Here is a 21,872-nt window from a genome sequence, read left to right on the forward strand (position 1 = left end):
CCTCCAGGTGAGGAACCCTCCAGGTGTAAAGCATCATGGCAGAGCTCTGCAGCGTGGCGTTTCCAGCTTGACGCCACCTCTCAGGCCCCGGAGGCTCCAAAGCGTCGGCAGACCAGGTAGAGACAGGAAGCAGGAGGTGGCGGGAGCCAGAAGGTCCACAGTGCTTCAGTCTGTGGAGCCGGTCTGGAGGAGGCTGGAGGGAAGGGGGTGAGACGGCCCAGTCCGGTTCTCCCTCGCGGCCTCCGGGCGACCGGATGTGCAAAATAAATAGGTTGCAGAGCAGACGGAGGATGAAGCTCGGTTTGTGTTTCCTGAGAAGAAGGATGGAGGAGCGACGCCCTGCGGGAACCAATCACACGCCCCTGCAGCCGAAGAAGTCCACGCCCACGTGGCGAGGGTAGCCCTCCAGAGAGTTCCTGCCCACGGGGTCGAACTTCCAGTACTGCCGTCCTCGGATGAAGTGAGCGTAACCTGCAGGGAGAGACGGGATCAGACTCGGAGACGAGACGTCAAGACGTGTCCCTCGTGAGACGAAAACGTTCTGCCAAGAAAACCTTCCAATGAAGACAAGAGACTTTACTGGAACAACTATTCTGCCTTTCTTTACTTTAAATAGAACATTTGGAACGAGAGACTGTAGAGTCACTATAGAGACTGTAGAGTCACTAAGGAGACTATAGAGTCACTAAGGAGACTGTAGAGTCACTATATAGACTGTAGAGTCACTATAGAGGATGTAGAGTCACTAAGGAGACTGTAGAGTCACTATAGAGACTGTAGAGTCACTAAGGAGACTGTAGAGTCACTATAGAGACTGTAGAGTCACTATAGAGGATGTAGAGTCACTAAAGAGACTGTAGAGTCACTATAGAGGCTGTAGAGTCACTAAGGAGACTGTAGAGTCACTACATAGACTGTAGAGTCACTATAGAGGATGTAGTCACTGCAAACAGATTGTACTGTCACTACATAGACTGTAGAGTCACTATAGAGACTGTAGAGTCACTACAGAGGCTGTAGAGTCACTACGGAGGCTGTAGAGTCACTATATAGACTGTAGAGTCACTATAGAGACTATAGAGTCACTACAGAGGCTGTAGAGTCACTACGGAGGCTATAGAGTCACTACGGAGGATGTAGAGTCACATGGGGCTGCAGGTATAATATTTGTCCAGGTGACCAAAAGTCTTTTTTTGTCTCATGAGGTTTTCGTTTCCTCTCCTGCAATGAACACTGGATTCATCGTTTTTCAGTCGTTCAGAAAAAGATCGTCTAACTAAATCAAAACCGTCAGGAGGAGTTACAAGCCAACGTGTTTGTCCAGAGTCTGATCCAGTAACTGATTCCAGCGGCGACTCGTTTATCTCTGTCTTTACCGTAGACGTCCCTGAAGGCAGCGTCCACGTCGTTCGGGATGCCGTTCCAGTCCCGCATGCTGTGCGGGTAGGCCGACTCCACCCGGTTCTCCCGGGGGCTGAACCTCCAGTAGCTTCCCGACACGAAGAAGTAGATGTTGTAGTTGGGGTCGTGGCCCCAGCGCATGGCGGCCTGGATCCCGGAGACGGACAGACCCAGTCTCCTGATGGACTCCGGGCCGCGGATCTGCATCTCCGCATCGAACACCCAGTAGTTCTCTCCTGTGGGGGAAACGCATGTTCACAAGTTAAACTAGAGCTACACTCGGTAGAGCGCAGACCTTCTCCAACGCCACATCTGGGTGCGGAATCGAGTTAGCCTAGCTAGCATGATAGCCACTAGTATCGAGGGAGATATCGAGGTATTAGGTAGCTCAGGTAGCATCACTGTGTGAAACACTGAGTGGGGTCTCAATGGCAACAGACGCTGATCCCCTTTGATCTCCATGAGGTGCCTCTCCCATCCGCTTTGTATCATTTTTTTTGCAGTTTTGGGGGATTTATTCGGAAACGGTTCGGTGTTAACATCTCAAAATCTAATCGATTGGTCCTTGGCTGATGACGAAACGTTCCTGAAAATTTCATGCAATTTGGGTAGTATATTTTTTGCGAAAAATTGGTAAAATACTTACATACAAACCAATAAATAAATACACAGATGAAAATATAACCTTCTCGGCACAACTTTCATTGGTGAAGGTGATTGTGTTTCTCAGCATCCAGCTGCACTTTACTATTTAGAGTATCACACTATTGAATAAACAATTCAACCATTTCATAAGACTGTTCTATAAACGTACGATTGCTGGTTTTAAACAGGAGGAAGACGGAACCCCTCAGAAGTGTCTGTGCTGAATGAGGGACCAGCGAGTCAGTGGAGGTCTGAGTACGAGCAAGTCTTCCCTCCGTCACCGAGTTCTATTCTCACAGGTAGTTTCAGACCCCTTGTACCGTTTGCGCTGCCGCCCACCTTGAAAGAACCAAATGTTCCCCGACTTGTCTTCAAAGGCGGCGTCGATGTTGTCGGGAATCCCCTTCCAGTGACGGGACGCCAGCGCCGGGTAGCCGCTCTCCAGGCGGCCGTCCCGGATCCTCCAGACGAAGCCCGACTTGAAGAAGAAGAGCTCCCCCCGGATCATCGACACCGCGTCGAAGTCCGTCTGGCAGGCGTCAGGCTGCGAAACACAACATCACGCACACACTTCAAAACACTTCAGCGGCGGTGGGATGTGAGAAACGTCTGAGTTGTTTTGATTCCCTTGATTGATTTGAGCCGTTTGAGGTAAACTGAGACGAGGTCGGATGGACGATCACACAAAACGAGTGACGTCGGAACTCATTCTACACTTTGTACCAACCTGAGGTGTGTGAAGCTGCTCCGATTAACTGGCAGATGATATCAAATTAAAGAAAATGAAATGGATAGAAAACTTTTGGAAGAAAAGAAACTATTTTTGATTAAAAAAAACAGTCACCTTGAAAAAAGAACAAAAAGAATCAAACACTGTGGTGTGTTTACATCTTAGAAATAGAAAACTCGGCGAGGCTCTTTGACTCGTTATGACTCACTGAGAATCTTTGACTCGTTATGACTCAGTGACACTCTTTGACTCGTTATGACTCGGTGAGACTCTTTGACTCGTTATGACTCAGTGACTCGTTAAGACTCAGTGAGACTCTTTGACTTATTATGACTCAGTGAGACTCTGTTACTCCTTATGATTCAATGACTCTTTGACTCGTTATGACTCAGTGAGGATCTTTGACTCGCTATGACTAAGTGAGGATCTTTGACTCATTATGACTCAGTGAGCATCTTTGACTCGTTATGACTAGGTGAGACTCTTTGACTCATTATGACTCAGTGAGACTCTTTGACTCGTTATGACTCAGTGAAGATCTTTGACTTGTTATGGCTCAGTGAGACTTTTTGACTCATTATGACTCAGTGAGAATCTTTGACTTGTTGTGACTCAGTGAAACTCTGTGACTCGTTATGACTCGACGAGACCGCCGGCCAGTCAACTCACACTGGTGACGATCTCGTTGGTCTCGGGGTTGACGGGGGCCGGGGGAGGAGCCGGCGGGGGGGGCTGGACTCGGGGCTGAGCCCCGTACAGGTACTGGATCCCCTGCCGGTCGTCGTCGCTCAGCCTCAGCGGGTAGGAGAAGGAGTAGTAGGCCGACATGATGGCTCCGGGCTCCCGGGAGTGCTGCAGGCCCAGGACATGCCCGAACTCATGGGCGGCGACCTGGAGAAGATCCGTGCCTGCGGGGTGGGTGGAGGAGGTGGTGGGGTGGTGGGGTGGTGGGGGTGGGGGAGGGGAGGGGGGGTAGTACACCTGGTTAGAAGCTTCTGTTGTGACCTGCAGACTGCGAGGACACAACCTGCTGACTCGTCAGTCAGCCAGCTCTCCTTACTCTGACTCCTCTGAGAAGAAGGAAAACGGTCACACGGCGACTTTATCCGGGTGACTCTCCACCCGCGCTGCCGTGACTCCGCCCTCAGCGGGACCTGGGGCGACCCCCACTTTGCCCTCGGTAGACGAGGCGGGACTCACCCATGTGGTTCCCCAGGGTCCAGGACTCGTCGTAGTCGAAGTGGACGTCGCCCTGCCGGTGCGTTTTAGGGAAGAAGGCGTGCGCCAGGATCCCACCGGGGCCGTCAAACGGCAGGTTGTCCCCGTGCCAGTACCTGCCGGTACACACACACACACACACACACACACACACACACACACACACACACACACACACACACACACACACACACACAAACACACACTCGGTTTATAACGCCATGTTAACCTTTGCTGATTCCATTTCCAACCCAATGGGAACTCTCAGGTTTGGCTCCGCCCACCTGGTGAAGTCGATGCGGATGTCGGCCTTCCCGCTGTGGATCTCGGTGAAGGTGAGCGGCGTGACGTCGCTCCAGATCTTCAGCGCCTCTCGAAACACGCGGCGGACCTTGTCCTCGCCGATCTGCCAGGGGAAGCGTACGATCCTGCGGGGGGGGAGGGGGGGGGGGGCGACGTCGAGCCGTCAGAGGCCTTAATAAAAATCATCCACCATTACAACTGAAATACCACCCTGAGAGTTAAGAGAGAGGGACGCCTGAATCCTTCCCTTCCGTTCAGTTTGGAGCCGTCAGGACGTGTCGCAGCTCACATGCAACGCGGCGCTTCTGGCAATTCTGCGGCAGCGGCACTCTGACCCCAAAACACGCCTCCGCAGACTGGGTCAAAAAGAAAAACGACCCCCTTTTGACTCTGAACTGTGGCGTCGTAAAGGGTTTTATTACCGCTTGACGAGGAGAAGAAATGCTCCGTCTCATAGTTATGGACTAGTTGACGACTGAGCCTCACGTCCACACGGCACCATGAGAACGTCTCAAAAGGGTGTAGTACACATGCCAGGCCAATAGGGTGCGCTGTGAAACTGCCACGGACGTACGCGCAAAACGGGGAAGGAGACGGGGAGCAAAAAAAAAAAAACTGAGGAGTCGACAAATCTGACATGTGGTTTTGTTAAAGCGAATAGGATCAGTCGCTTCTGCAGCTCCACCTGGAGCCGCCGCCGCCGCCGCCATGGTTGCTAATTGTTGCTAAGGGACGTCGCGGAGAAGGTTAGAATAGAGAGTTAGAATAGAGGGGTAAGAATAGAGAGTTAGAATAGAGGGTTAGAATAGAGGGGTAAGAATAGAGGGTTAGAATAGAGTGGTAAGAATAGAGAGTTAGAATAGAGGGTTAGAATAGAGGGGTAAGAATACAGGGTAAGAATAGAGGGTTAGAATAGAGGGGTAAGAATACAGGGTAAGAATAGAGGGTTAGAATAGAGGGTTAGAATAGAGGGGTAAGAATACAGGGTAAGAATAGAGGGTTAGAATAGAGGGGTAAGAATACAGGGTAAGAATAGAGGGTTAGAATAGAGGGGTAAGAATAGAGGGTTAGAATAGAGGGTTAGAATAGAGGGGTAAGAATAGAGGGTTAGAATAAGGGGGGTAAGAATAGAGGGTTAGAATAGAGGGGTAAGAATAGAGGGTTAGAATAGAGGGGTAAGAATAGAGGGTTAGAATAGAGAGTTAGAATAGAGGGTTAGAATAGAGGGTTAGAATAGAGGGTTAGAATAGAGGGTTAGAATAGAGAGTTAGAATAGAGGGTTAGAATAGAGAGTTAGAATAGATAGTTAGAATAGAGAGTTAGAATAGAGAGTTAGAATAGAGGGTTAGAATAGAGAGTTAGAATAGAGAGTTAGAATAGAGGGTTAGAATAGAGAGTTAGAATAGAGGGTTAGAATAGAGAGTTAGAATAGAGGGTTAGAATAGAGAGTTAGAATAGAGAGTTAGAATAGAGAGTTAGAATAGAGAGTTAGAATAGAGAGTTAGAATAGAGAGTTAGAATAGAGGGTTAGAATAGAGAGTTAGAATAGAGAGTTAGAATAGAGGGTTAGAATAGAGAGTTAGAATAGAGGGTTAGAATAGAGAGTTAGAATAGAGAGTTAGAATAGAGAGTTAGAATAGAGGGTTAGAATAGAGAGTTAGAATAGAGGGTTAGAATAGAGAGTTAGAATAGAGGGTTAGAATAGAGAGTTAGAATAGAGAGTTAGAATAGAGAGTTAGAATAGAGAGTTAGAATAGAGAGTTAGAATAGAGAGTTAGAATAGAGGGTTAGAATAGAGAGTTAGAATAGAGAGTTAGAATAGAGGGTTAGAATAGAGAGTTAGAATAGAGGGTTAGAATAGAGAGTTAGAATAGAGAGTTAGAATAGAGAGTTAGAATAGAGAGTTAGAATAGAGGGTTAGAATAGAGAGTTAGAATAGAGGGTTAGAATAGAGAGTTAGAATTCTGCTTGGTGGAAACGGGGACTTTCGAGGGACGCCGGCGGGGGAGCTGTACCTGTAGGTCAGGTCGGTCTTGTCCAAGCGTCCCCCGTGCAGGACGAAGCGCCTCTGGCGGAGCGGGCCGGCGTAGTGCGCCTCCCTCCGGGGGGGGAAGTCCGGGACGCCGCAGCGGGGCCGGCTCCATGTGTTCGAGGAGTTCAGCAGCGGACCCGGCTCTCTGGCCGGGGTGAGGCTGTGGGGGACCTTCACCCTCTTCCTCAGGTGGGGGAACTTTTCACGGACCTGCAACAGCAGTGGACGTCAGTCGTCTCCTCCAGATCTCCACCTGCAACATCAGCTCCAGTGTTATTCTGAATTAAACACGGGTTTTCCAAGTTGCCACGTTATTGGGGGGGTTTATGTCACTGCTTTACCGTGTTTGATGCCGTGTGAAAGCTTCCTATTAGGATTTTTTCACACCAGACCCGATATGTCAGGGGTGTCAAACATGCGGCCCGGGGGCCAGAAGCGGCCCGCCAGAGGCTCTAATCCGGCCCGCCATGGGATTTTTTTTTTTTTTTCAAAGTATGAAAATTAAAACTAACAGAGGCTGATCTAAAAACACTAGATTGGCAAAAATGACATTCAAAACCGCCCTTGGTCAGAATTAATTAATGCAAGCTGTGGAGGTCACACAACGCAACACCTTTCACAATAAAGGTGTCCAATTTATGTGACGTGACACTTTAGACACGTAAACTCAAAACAATTTCCAGATGATGACAAATTGGTTTAATCCTGAATAAAAATACGAGATCCAGATACAGATGACTGAGGGTTTTTTTTTGTGTTTTTTTTGCAAATATAATATCTCATTTCCTTCAATATGTATATTTCAGAATAGACTGGCAAATTCTTGCAGTTACAAAAGAATCAAAAGAAGGAAAGACTTTGACATTTGTCCATATCTGCAGTTTAATATGTTATGTTTGACTTGTTCGGCCTCCAGAGGTCAGATCAGGTCGATGTGGCCCCTCGACTAAAATCAGTTTGACCCCCCTGCGATATGGGATATTTTTCTCGACAGACGTCACGGATTAGCGCCGGAGGAAGCGGCTTCGCCAAGATGCTAAAAGCCGTGTCTTCTTCCCCTCATCTAGATTTTGTCGGCTCTTATTTAACACGCAGTGTTGCCAGATATGTCAACGCATCCCCCAGTAGGGGATCCAAGTTCTCGTACCGTTTAACTTTATTTTGGACTTTTGTGTGCTTATGGTGTGTTCTTTATTACACGTGCAATAGTTTTAGGGTTCTAACATGATTTCTACACAGGCTGAGACGCGTTCTCTGAAGCGTGTCAGTTTTACATTGTTTGGGCTGAAGACTGAGTCAAATCTGGCAACCCCGGCGCTGATCGGTGGACCGTCCATATTTCACGTCCGTCAACAGCGTCTTCTGTGCCCCGGGGCCCCGAATCCCAGCAAACCGCCAGCGTGTGGCGCTCAGACGCAGAAGAACAATGGATGGCGTCTTTTTAACACCTGTAATTGTTAAAGCTAACACTTTTAACTTGTGTCTCTCACCCTACCGGCTCAGGGTTACCGCCACACGGTGTTGGATCGGCCTGGTGGTTAACTTGCACAGTGAAAACTGCTGACTCGGCACATGGCGCAGCGACGCCGTCCCATAAAGTCGACGGTCCTGTAAACGTGAAGCATGTCGAGACTTCTGAAACGCAATAAAAACCTGAGTACCCTTTGTTTCCAATCGTGGAATTTAAAGTATCTCATGAAAGCAGCAGAACAAAACCGACAGACTGTCAGTCAGTCGGTGAACGTCGGGCCTCGGGAACCTTCTCTCTTTGGATTGAGGGAGAAAAGAATGAACCGGCTCGGAGAGAAAACCCAGAGAGAAGCGGCTGAACTGAGTTTCGGGACGTAATCTGGTGGCCGGTGCTGCTGTCTGAGGGACGGCCGGCTCCAGAGGGTCTCATTATCTCCATCCACTCTCATCCACAGGAAATGGCTCTGCTCATTTCCAGCCGGGAAAATTACAGAGGAGAGTCCTCCTGCTCTTCCTCCTCCTCCTCCTCCTCCTCCTCCTCCTCCTCCACCCTGCCTGCTCTTCCTCCTCCTCCTCCTCCTCCTATCTCAAACATGACATTCTTTTTCAACAACCTGTGGGAAAACGGACTGCTTGAAGGTGGAGCCGATCCCCCCCCTCCTCCATCACTTCCTGTGAATCTTCTCTAATCGTCTCTCCGGTACAAAGTTGGGATCGGCTGTTTACAGCATTCGCCTTCCTCGTTAACGAGGTCTGAGCTTCGGCCCCGGCGTCTCTTCAAGCTGTGGAAAACTAAAAGGGAAATATTCAACCCCCCCCCCCTCCTCACTCCTGACGTGAGCGGGCTTCAGCCCGACGTCCATCGGGAAGGTCCTCACAGTGACGGGAGTCCTGGTTGGGGTCACTCGTGTAAACAGACGCCCCCAAAAGTGAACAAAGTTTGTTTTATACACTCGTTTTCGCTGTGGTGTCCTGGTGTAAGACCAACGTGACAGAAGTCTAAAGGCTTAGATATCTAACGTCCTGCTCGTCACTGCTGCTGATAAATGTGGAAATGTGCCTGGAAAAGGACAAAAGGGACGTTCTGCCATTCGGGAAATAGCTAAGAGCTTACACACACACACACACACACACCCTAAATACCCCAGGAATCAATATGAACAACCACTGGAAGTAACTTGTCGACAATGTCTGAATGTCGCTCGACCCAAAGAGAAGAGGTGAGCAGACGCTCATGTGTTCAGAGCCCCGATCGACATCGATCTGCGTAAAATAATAATAACCCCTTCATTCTCATTAGGTGCATGAAGTTCCCGGGGGGGGGGGGGGGGGGGGGGGGGGGGAGCAGAGCGACTAGCTTAGCGCTGCTGCACCGAGGCGGACTGGCTGCACTCTGCACGGCTCCGTCGCGTCGTTGTTGTAGGTTATGAGGAACAAAACCCAGCAGGATTCATGGAATGTGCTCCAGACTGCAGAAACACAGTGACTGATGGGTCTGGATCACAGAACAAACAGCAGACCCCCCCCCCCCCCCCCCCCCCCCCCCCCCCAGCCCCACCCCCGGCCAGCCCCTCCCCTTTAAAGGAGATTTCAGCTGCTTATTTTGCTGCACAAAGCACTTATTCATGCTGGGCGGGGGAGGAAGCGGGGTGTGTGGGGGGGGGGGGGTCCTGCTCATATTGTGAACACTTTCTTTAAATGGGCTTGTTAGCACCATTATGAATAAACTACAAAGAGCTCTTATCGGGCCGCCTGGCAGATAAACTAGAGAAAAACCTTATCGAGGTGAAAGACAGACGACGTGTGGATTATACCACGGAATATACCACGGAATATACCACGGAATATACCACGGAATATACCACGGAATATACCACGGAATATACCACGGAGCAGCGAACTGGACCAGGCTAGCTTAAAAAAAGGTGGAATAATTATTAAAAGTGTGGAAAATAGTGACATTGACATCGATGCCACCGGCGCCAGTTTGCCGTCTTTGTAACATTTGAAGAAAAAGCACTTTTACTCCAGAAAAAATCCACAAAAACCAGCAAGTTCAAATACGTATTGCGGCTTTCAGCCAGTTTGCAGACTCAACACGACGGACTCGGCACCGCGTACGGTGGCCAACGCCACCACTGTGTGGTGAAAACCATTGATCTTTACATGTATGGTCCAAGATCTGAAGGTGGCGCTGTGGAGCCATTTTTTCCCCACCCATGTCCGAAACCAATGAAACACAGAAATTCAGATGAGTCTTGGTTTTTGTGCCAAATTTGCAGAGTTCTAAAACGTGTTCAGTCAACCTCCCTCCATCCTTAAAGCAAGATTCAGACCAAGACCCTGATCGGTCAGAACGAGACCCTGATCCGTCAGACCGAGACTCTGATCCCACCAGACCGAGACCCTGATCCCGCCAGACCGAGACCCTGATCCCACCAGACCGAGACCCTGATCCCACCAGACCGAGACTCTGATCCCACCAGACCAAGACCCTGATCCCGCCAGACCGAGACCCTGATCCCGCCAGACCGAGACCCTGATCCCGCCAGACCGAGACCCTGATCCCGCCAGACCGAGACCCTGATCCCACTCACAGCTCAGAGAGGCCAGTGTCGGCTTTCAGGGTCATGAACGTAAACTCGGCTAATTCGAAGTGCTGTGTGCACAGGGGGGGCCTCCTCTATGATTTTAAAGTGGGAGATGAAAACAAATGTGTAAAGGACCAATCCCCTCCCACTCCCAGCTCCACCCCCACCCCCACCCCCACCCCCTGCTTGACCTCCGTCACCCCACACATGGAGAAAAGCTGAAATGTGGCTGATTTCCTGCAGGTTCAACATCCCAGATCCAAACTAAAGCCACCAATTCTCTTCTTTTCGGACAAGCCTTCATGTCGAAACCCTGTTTTTTTTCCCCTTTCCACCATTTCCTCTACTTGCTCATGTAGAATTGTTCAGTCGTAAGAAACGAGTACGTTGTATTTGGCTATATACAATTAAAATTGACGTGAATTGAAAGGTGGAAACCATGAAGTCGGTCGTGTTGACGGGAGAAAGTTATCAAAAGTCGCTGACATATTTACAATTATAGGAAACAAGGTATTTCCGTTGCAGTAAATAAAGCAAAAATGTGACGATATTCATGAACGCAAACAAACGAACGCAGTCCCGTGGCTTCATTCATACACGATGACGTTTGCAAAACCTGCTGCGATTACTTACACCAGGTGTAAACACATATTTGACACTGGTCTGACACCTACACGATATAAAATGGACAAACACAACAAAGTCCACTGTTATATGGCTGCTTATCGTCCTCAAGAGGTCCCGATGGCTCTACGTCACCTTTGGCCAGAAACGAGTTACTTATCAGCTCAGATTATATCGCTACTGGAAGGAACTACTTGAGTGTCAAATCGTCTTGAAACACTTCGAAATAAGTCTTAAAGGTTTCCTGTGACGTACGACGGGCCGTGTCTCCGCAGAGGGTTCTACATTCTGCTGTCTAATGCCGGGAAAATTGCGATTGCGCAACATCCGACTTAAGAAGATATAGGAAGTCTGTCAGCTGCAAAGTGTCGAACGTTGCGCTGATCCAGAGTGTTTACGCTGCTACCGTCTCTCATGTTGTTTTCACAGCGTTAGGCGTTATCGCAAGGACTCGTCTTGAGTCGTGACTTTGACCTTGAGCAAGTTTCTCCTTTCAGTTTTGACTTTCACGTTCGAGACGCCACGTCTGGAAAATCCATTCCAAAACTCTCCACGCAGTGGTCGTCTGAAGAGTGAAGCGTGACGGCCGTGACGGAACAAGTGCCGACACCCTTCGTCTGTCAATTTCTGCTGAGGGGGCAGAAAGTCTGTGACGAGGCGGAGGAGTTCTCCGGGGCCTGACGGATGTTTGTGATGCTGCTGGCGGAGGGGATCCATTACAAGTACGGACACATCCAGCTTCTGGTTACGGCGATGACAAGCTGAGCCAGCAGTGGCACCGCGGGTCTGACAACGGTATTCAGAGAGAACAAGTCTGAACACGGAGCGTCTGAACAGAGTCCAACAACAGAACACCACCACCACCACCACCACCACCCCCCACTGACATCCACCACCACCCCCGACTGATATCACCCACTACTACCCCACTGACACCAATACCCCACCACCACCACTGCCTCGACAAACAACCTCCACCCCCCCACTGACATCCCCCCACTGACATCACCCACCACCACTGCCATCCACCACCACTGTCTCGACAAACTTCCTCCACCCCCCACTGACATCCACCACTACCACCACCACCACCAGTGCCTCGACAAACATCCACCACCACCACCCACCACTGACATCCACCACCAAGACCTCAACAAACATCCTCCACCACCCCACTGACACCCACCACCACCACCACCACCCCCCACTGACATCCACCCCCACCACCCTCCACTGATATCACCCACCACCACCCCACTGACACCCCCTCCCCTCACCAACACCCCACTGACATCCGCAACCACCACCTCAACAAATATCCTCCACCACCCCACTGACACCCACCACCACCCTCCACTGATATCACCCACCACCACCCCACTGACACCCTCCACCACCACCCCCCACTGACATCCACCACCCCACTGACACCCTCCACCACCACCACCCCCACTGATATCACCCACCACCACCCCCCACTGACATCCACCCCCACCCTCCACTGATATCACCCACCACCACCCCCCACTGACATCCACCCCCACCCTCCACTGATATCACCCACCACAACCCCATTGACACCCATACCCCACCACCCCCACCCAACAACATCCCCCAACACCTCCACCACAACCACTTCCCTCCCTAGCACCCCCCCCCCCCCCACCCCCCCCCACTGGGTCACTGTCTGACAGAGAAGACGAGTCAGTCCGTCCAGAACGAGTCAGAACAACGAGCGACTCAATAACACCTTCAGGATCAAAACAACCGAGACCTGAAATGACAAAAAACCATTTCAGGAGCGCCTCCATCCAAAGAGGTGGAGAAGAAGTTAACGACATGCTCGCCTCGATGAACTCCAGTCCTCCACAACACGACAGTGGATGAACCGGTGGAGGACAAAACAGCATATTGAGGTTTTTTTCTTCAGTTCTGCTCTGCAGGAAGAAACGACAGTTTGGACACAGACAGAGAAGAAAAGATAGAAGCCGCTGGCTTTGTTGACTTTATAAAATATGCTGCAATTATTTTTAAAGGCCTTACAGCAGTAGCATGATTTGCAGTATTATGTTTACTGTGGATTTATATAATCATCTGTTGCCGTATAATGATGTGTTGTAGGTTATCTCCAGGTAAAAAGCCCGTTTTTCCACCTCCGAGGAAAAGTGACGCTTCATCCAGTGAAGTCTGAAGCAGTTTTCTATCAAGATGATGTTGAGGGGGAAAAAAACAACCTGCCTTCTAAACCCGATAGCAGCAAATCCGGACGATAGGAAGTTATGAAGTGAGTGTTTACTTGACGGGACAGATAAAGTTTCCTTTTGAAGGATGTGCTTTTATTGGGAAAAAAACCGGGACAAAGGATTGCTTACGATCACAGCAGATTTGAAAATGTCTGATAAGGGTGGGGTGGTGGAGGCGCAACGGTTTCCATCAACAAATACCTCATTATCCTCCGTCTAACTGCACCAATCCGCTTTGTCAGATGAAAATCATCAACAACCGGCCCGAGGAAGGTGATATAAACCATCTGCTTCCATCTTTTTATCTCTCGCCGCTCCAAGCAACTCTTCCTGTAACTGTGACAGATCGTCTGCCTGCCTGACTTGAGTTACTGCACACGAGTGTTGGGTGACGCATAGAAGAGCGATATAATGCCTTTTGTTCATACTGCTGAAAAAAAATACAATAAAAGGCCATTTGAATCATCCATAAAGTTAAATTCAGAGAACATAGCGACATTCATATGTTATTACATAATAATATAATTACAGTCACCGCTTAATCACCGTTTATCATGCTCAAAGTCAAAAATAGAATTTGACCAGCAAACCTGCAAAAGTTATTTGCGCTCACGTTAGAAAATGACAATCAAAGGAGCAGATTTGATTTATACTTGCTTGGACTAATGTGAAATAAATATGTGTAGAAGTTGTTGGTGTGAACATCTGGAATTCCCGAATACAGGATTTAAAAGGTTGTACTAATAGTGCTCAATAAAAAAATACATATAAATAAATAAAATAAAATAAAATATTTAAAAAAGTCCACATGCAGAAAACTTTGTCATGGATGGAGAATATCAACTGGATCACTGCAAATTCATATTCCATTGGTTTGTTTTGTGTTCACACAAGCACTGTGTGGAAATAAAAAAAAAAAAAAAAAAAAAATTAATTAATTAATTAATTAATTATAAACAAACAGATTAAAAAAAAGTAAATAAAAATGAAAATAAATAAATTTATAAACAAACAAATAATTAAATAAATAACATTGTAAATAAAAAAATTAATCAATTATAAACAAACAGACAAACAAACAAACAAACAAACAAACAAACAAATAAATAAATAAATAAATAAATAAACAAATAAATAAATAAATAAATAAACAAATAAATAAATATTTAAGGAAGGGGCAGCTTAATATAATACAAAAAAGAAAGTAATTTCGTGCCGTAACGCCGTGCTTCACTCAGTTTGATGTTCCTGTATAATTTACCGCTGCTGGCACAGCGTGGATTTCATGGTTGATGTTTGTTCATGTACGAACCTGTAAATGGCTCCAATAAGCTCTTCCTTTTTGTTTTTTCTTTTCTTTTTTTAACCTCGCACTCAAAACACGGCGCCCACAGTAAACTGTCAGTCTGGGCTGAGAAGCGATGCACCAGGTGACCTCACTGCGTCCCGTCTTCAAGCTCTCAGCACTTTCTTTAGGTGCATTAGCCGCGGGGGCTTCAGGCATTTCACATCACACAGAAACATTTAAATCTCAGCCTCTCGTCTGCGACCGACTCAGCAAACCTCAGAAGGATTTCCCTGAACACACAATCCTCGGGACATTTCAGAGCAGCTCTGACTCACAGTCAGAGAACCCTAACCCTACCTGCACAACAACAAAACAATCGCCCCCAGGTGAGACCTCAGAGATATAATGTACACTCAGAAATATCAGTGTGCTCTGGGGACGTAGAAAAGCGTCGTAAACACGACGGCAGCTGTTTTTCCGCTGTCACGACATTACAATGACACTTAAAACCAATGTTTATCTCGAGGCGCCGACACGCGACTGCAGTTGAGTTTTAAGGATAGAAATACACAAACAAGAGTGTTTGTGACTGAGAAGGTATTTTATCCTCGTAGCCCCGAACTGAAAAACACCAAATAGTCTCTGCTGCATTTAGGCAGAATGAGGACACACGTGTGGGATGGTAGAGACTGTGTCCTTTAACCTTTCACCCCAAACATCCTTGTGGGCGAACGAGGCGTAAAGACGATACTCCCTCGCAGACGATTGATGGATGGATGGAACGGAAGCAAACACTTCAAAGAGCCATCACAGGACCTTTGGCTGCTTGGCTGCTGGATGCAGGGTGTACCTTACGCCCGGTCGGGAGTCGCGAATAATGTGAATTTTGAGATTTTACAACTTTCGTGGCAAGAAAAAACATCGACTATACCAATGGAACAGCTGAAGAAATACACTACAGATTGTTCAGTTTCAGGGTACAACACTTCTTTACTGTCTCATGAGATTAATTCTCCTACTCTACCGACGTGCATACTTCAATTCCATGATTCATGCAGTGTACCTACGACATTTACGTCTGCAAAGTGGGCAGATTGAGCTGAAATTTCACAAAATGAATCAATTTGGGGAGATACCAACGACCGTACTGCACATATCTGCCCAAGAAAATAGGTTTAGTGGTGCAACTGCTTTACTGCATTTCTCTCCGTTGAACTTTGAGAAAATGTTGGACATTTCTGTTGTTTTGGATTTTTTAGGACTCGTCTCGTCTCCACCGTCGAGTTCATGAACTCGTCCACAATGAGCCTCCTCTGTCAAACCAGCATGTGGCCTCTCCGTCAATTTGCCGCACTGTTGTACGACGCCGGTCTTCTTCTTAAGAGGATTTTCTTTTCTCCATCTGATTGTTGTTGATCTGCTCATGTCCCCGAAAGGACAGACTTTTTTTTTACAAGTCCGGCCCGAACCCGACACCGGGGGACGGGAAACATGTGGCTTCAGAAGTTACAATCTTGAACGCAGCTGCCTTTAATAAAGCCGTGTGCCACGCTCCGAACGCTCCTCATAAATCTGTCGTGTGAGGACGGCGTGTAAAGCCATTACACAGAGTGTGCAGTAAAGTGAACAAAGGGGTTGGAAGATTGAAACATAGCTGTGAGCATGACACCGACTTCACAGAGGCCGCCGTTCAAAGCGCCAGTTTAGAGGTGTGTGTGTGTGTGGGGGGGGGGTCTGATCCACCATACATCATCTACGTGCGGTGGAATAAACCAACACAACCTCAGGGTACATCCACACGATGAGAAACACTTTTTTTCACCCCAGCCTTCTCCCCAAAAAAACCCTGGCATGTAGTACACATGCCAGGCCTTTAGGGGCGCTGTGACTCACCAAACACACCAAAAATGCAGAAGAAGACAGAGCACATAGAACTTTAGAAGCATAAACCTCTACGTAATTCTAGTTCTATAGGTCTATGGCCGCACTCGTCCTGCTTTTAGCATCATGTAGCTCAACATTAGCTTGTAGTCCCTGATTGGTCATTTGATGACATCACGGACCATGGTGGTGGGGAGGGGGGGGCGATAACATAATTTGTTTCTCACAGATGATCGTCTTTGCAGACTTTGCCGTCCATTCCCCACGGGGGGGTTGGACGGCATGAGCCGGGGTTTTAGAATTTCCCCACTCTGGTTCAACAAAACCTGTTTTCACGCCTCTAAAACCGCCTCCGATGGACGACAGGCCAGTAACAGCTCGTTTAGCTGAACCGGGTTTCCTGGTGTGGACGACCCCTAAATGAATTCCACAACCCTTCAGCCGGTCGGACGGAAAAAGTGATCGTCCTCCTCATCCTCGCCGTTTGTTCCCACCTGCGCTCTCATTAGCTGCTCGCTCTGAATGGGCTCTATTGTTTTAGCTCACATGAGCTTTTCTGCTCTAGCAAACACGCTTTCTGTGAGCTCAGGACCCCCCCCCCCCCCCCCCCCCCCCCGACGATGCTGCGCTGGGATCGGCTGGCGTCCTGCAGCTCCAATCAAAAGGAGGAGGCTGCAGCACAGACGGGACAGGCGGTAACAGACTGGAACAGACAGGAAGTGACAGGGCAGGTGGGAACAGACAGGAAGTGACGGGGCAGGTGTTAACAGACAGGAAGTGATGGGGCAGGTGGGAACAAACAGGGGGATGGTGGGAACAAACAGGAAGTGACGGGGCAGGTGGGAACAAACAGGGGGAAGGTGGGAACAAACAGGAAGTGACGGGGCAGGTGGGAACAAACAGGAAGTGACGGGGCAGGTGGGAACAAACAGGGGGAAGGTGGGAACAAACAGGAAGTGACGGGGCAGGTGGGAACAAACAGGAAGTGACGGGGCAGGTGGGAACAAACAGGAAGTGATGGGGCAGGTGGGAACAAACAGGAAGTGACGGGGCAGGTGGGAACAGACAGGGGGAAGGTGGGAACAGACAGGAAGTGATGGGCAGGTGGGAACAGACAGGAAGTGAAAGGGCAGGTGGGAACAGACAGGAAGTGACGGGGCAGGTGGGAATAGACAGGAAGTGACGGGGCAGGTGGGAACAAACAGGGGGAAGGTGGGAACAAACAGGAAGTGACGGGGCAGGTGGGAACAAACAGGAAGTGACGGGGCAGGTGGGAACAAACAGGAAGTGATGGGGCAGGTGGGAACAAACAGGAAGTGACGGGGCAGGTGGGAACAGACAGGGGGAAGGTGGGAACAGACAGGAAGTGATGGGCAGGTGGGAACAGACAGGAAGTGAAAGGGCAGGTGGGAACAGACAGGAAGTGACGGGGCAGGTGGGAATAGACAGGAAGCTCCCCGTTCTCTTCTCACCGAATCCGACGTGCCGCCGACTAACAAAGAAACTATGTGAATCAGCTATAACTTCGGCAGCTGTGGCCCACATCTGCAGGACGGACCTCTGATGTCACCTTCGCTCTCACAGTCCTCGGCCAATCACAGCGCAGGAAGGACGTCAACAAAATAAATACTCAGTTTTTATCGACAAAAACAGTGAAACAGTCAACTGTTTGACGCACACACACACACACACACACACACACACACACACACACACACACACACACACACACACACACACACACACACACACACACACACACACACACACACACACACACACACACACACACACACACACACACACACACACACACACACACACACACACGGCCTGTCCAGGCCTGTGTAATCTCTCACTCCTTCTGTCAACAGTCCAGCTCGTGGATAAAAGTGCAGATTAGACTTTCCAGTGATTCGACCTGCAGACATAACAAGAGTTGTCCTCACAGGTTCAGGTTCTGATGTGTATCTCCAGGAGAGTCGTGCTCCGCGAGGAGGCGTGGCCTCAGGCAGTGACACACACACCAGCCTTATGTTGTTTCTGCTCATGTCTCAGTTGTAACAAAGCTTCTCTGGATTCAATGTCCCCCCGTTATGGACAACGTCCAGCAGTGACGCTCATCGTGACAAATGTTCAAAATAAATGAATCTCCACTCTGACACAAGATTTATTGCTGAGATTCATCCATCCATCCATCCATCCATCCATCCATCCATCCATCCATCCATCCATCCATCCGTCCATCCATCCATCCAGCCAGCCGTCTTTACTGCTTAATTCTGTGCAGGGTAGCAGGGCGCTGGAGCGAATCCCAGTTTACTATGTGTGATGACAGGATACACCTGGACAGGTGAGGGTAGGTGAGGACAGTTTGGGACAGGTGAGGGTAGGTGAGGACATTTGAGGACAGATAAGGACAGGTGAGGACAGTTGAGGACTTGTGAGGACAGGTGAGGACGTATGAGGACAGGTGAGGACTTGTGAGGACAGGTGAGGACTTATGAGGACAGGTGAGGACAGGTGAGAACAGTTGAGGACAGGTGAGGACATTTGAGGACAGATAAGGACAGGTGAGGACAGTTGAGGACAGATAAGGACAGGTGAGGACAGTTGGGGACAGATGAGGACAGGTGAGGACATTTGAGGACAGTTGAGGACAGGGGAGGACAGGGGAGGACATGTGAGGACAGATGAGGACAGATTAAGACAGATGAAGACAGGTGAGGACAGGTGAGGACAGGTGAGGACAGGCTACACCCTGGATACACCAGTCAATGGTTAAAACAGGAAAAATCCAGCAAAGTTTCTCTTCCTAACGTGTCAAAGCTCTTTGAAGAACCTGAACAAAGGACATGAGACGTTTGTTGGCGTCACTGTGGTTGTGGACCTGAAGGTTCAGGACCTTCGCAGTCTGACCGACCCGGCACAGGATCCTGGTCCTGGTTGGTTTTTTCCCCCCCGGCGGTGAACATGTGTGCAGAGCGGAGCTGCAGGAGTTTCTCACAGGAATGTTGCTTCATTCTTCCCTCATGCAGAAATCAAGCTGCTCCACGGTCTCACGCTCACGCTTTTTTTTTTTCTTCTTCTTCTCCGCCCTTCATGATTCAATCGTTTGTTGTGGATGCAGAGTTGGTTAATGGCTGCAGCTGTCCTATAACCGCTGATAACAAGCTGCACTCAGAAAGGCCTTAAAAGAGTTTTACATCTTATTGTCCCTGAACTTGGGGAGAAACTCTTCTCTGAAAACTCTGAAATGTTCTTTTGGACGCTCCTCATTCCGTCTGTGGTACAGCGGGAATAAAATATCAGCTTAGAATTTACAAAACACTAAATTCTGTTTTCCGTACCACGCCTCGCCACGGCCTCAACAATTGTCCTTTTTTATTTGTCTTTTCTGCCAAGTTACCGAAGTACCCGCGGATTTATAATAAACCAGAGCTACACTCGGTAGAGCGCAGACCTTCGCCAACGCCACATTTCTTTGCGGAATCGAGTTAGCATCACTATTACGATAGCTGTCACTGTGTGAAACGAGCTAATCTCGGACGCTAATCTCCTTTGATCTCCTCAATGAGGCGCCTCTCTCATCCGCTTTGTATGGGAACAATTAGGGTTTTTTTTGCAGTTTTTTTGGGGGGGGGATTTATTCGAAATGTCCTTGAATGATTGCAAATCATCCCTGGATATTTCATGCAATTCGGGTGAGCGTTTTTTTGCGAAAAAGTTGTTAAAATACATACACACAAACCAATAATAAATAAATAAACAAATGAATTAATGCAGACAAAAACATAACCTTCTATTCTAACTTTCGTTGGCGCCATTATGAAGTCTGACATGTTTCTGCGGTTTGACAGGAGGCTCCAGTGAAGAAGAAACCATCAAAGCCGTCATGATGTCACAAAGACATAAACACTCAGCATTATTACAAACATGTGGAACTCAACTACCCAGAAAGTTTAAACAGGCTGAGCGACGACGAACTCAGTGCAGTGAAACTGTTTACCCGTTAAATTAGATGTGTCGTTATGGATCCTGTGAAGACATATCGTGAAGTTGGAGGGGTTTTTTTTCTATTTGACCTTATGGATGTTTTTGGTAAACGTGGAGGACACCGCGGGGGACGGGGACCAAAATAAAAGGTGTCTTCATCTTGTCCTCCGGTCAGAGCAGCAAGTTACACTGTTTATTACCAGCTGGATAAGAAGCGTTTAAAATGTGCATCATGGCTTTAACAGACACGCGCGCGCACACACACACGCACGCACGCACGCACACACACACACACGTGTGTGTGTGTGTGTGTGTGTGTGTGTGTGTGTGTGTGTGTGTGTGTGTGTGTGTGTGTGAAACTGAAAGTTTTGCTCTGAGGGACAAAAACAGGACAAACTGCAGCAGACAAGAGTTCTGCGTCTCTGCAACAAGTCACAGTGAACAACTGTCCCAGACCCTGTCCCGGTCTCAGTCCCAGACCCTGTCCCGGTGGCCCGGGTCCTGATGGACTCACCGGTCCTGATGGACTCACCGGTTCCGGCTTGTACCTGCTGAGGTCCTGGACTGGCAGACTCAGCACACTTTGGAGACTTTGAAGCGCAAAGACGCAGCAGAGCAGAGAAGTCCGCATGCTGCCCGTCCAGGTGCGGGTCCGGGTCCAGGTGCGGGTCCGGGTCCGGGTCCAGGACCGGGTTGTAGCGGAGGTGTCCGGGCTGCAGCAGCAGTCAGTCAGTCGGTCGGTCGCCGGAGCTCCGGAGCTTCTCTTTAAATACTCTGATTTCTTTGTTCCGCGCTGCTTTTTTTTCTTCTTCTCAAACTCCGTTTTACAGCCGCGGGCTGATAACACCACCCGGGAGTTAACCCCTTCACCACCGAGCCGTCCACACCGACACCACCACTGTCCACCACCCGCCGTGCGACTTAACCCTTTAACCGCCGAGCCCGTCTCCTCCACCCGCCCTCCACCACCGGAGGGTGGAGGCCTCCGCTCCTCCACCCTCCTGCCACCCTTGACCACCCTCCATCACCCCCACCAGCCTCCACCACCCCTGCAGCCTCTACCCTCCACCCTGCACCACCCCTCCACTCTCCACTCCTCAACACCACAACACCTCGGACTTCCACCCTGCACCACGCCTCCACCATCCCTTCACCCTCCACCACCATTCCATCCCTCCACCATCCCTCCATCATCTCTCCAGCCCCCACCATCCATCCCCTCCAGCCTCCACCACCCCTCGTACTTCCACCCTCCACCACGCCTTGACCAAACGACAACATTTACATCGTTTACAACATGTAAACGACATGTTTACGTCGTTTACAATATGTAAACAACAATGTTTATGTCATTTCCAACATTTAAACGACATGTTTATGTCGTTTCCAACATGTAAACGACAATGTTTACGTCGTTTCCAACATGTAAATACCATGTTTACGTCGTTTC

At 49.0% G+C, this 21,872-nt stretch overlaps 1 protein-coding gene across 1 annotated transcript; it reads right to left on the reverse strand.

Annotated features, from left to right (window-relative positions):
* Window positions 1-302: 302 nt before the first annotated feature.
* Window positions 303-21,053, reverse strand: mmp11a (matrix metallopeptidase 11a; the record flags this gene model as incomplete). Its single annotated transcript, XM_080499920.1, has 8 exons — window positions 303-471; window positions 1,377-1,637; window positions 2,386-2,590; window positions 3,446-3,684; window positions 3,977-4,110; window positions 4,279-4,422; window positions 6,313-6,539; window positions 20,955-21,053. 8 exons carry the CDS (start codon window positions 21,051-21,053, stop codon window positions 353-355), a joined length of 1,428 nt encoding a protein of 475 aa, XP_080356046.1. The 3' UTR covers window positions 303-352.
* Between the last annotated feature and the right edge of the window lie 819 nt (window positions 21,054-21,872).

Source organism: Blennius ocellaris (assembly GCF_963422515.1).
Source record: "Blennius ocellaris genome assembly, chromosome: 7".
Taxonomy (NCBI): domain Eukaryota; kingdom Metazoa; phylum Chordata; class Actinopteri; order Blenniiformes; family Blenniidae; genus Blennius; species Blennius ocellaris.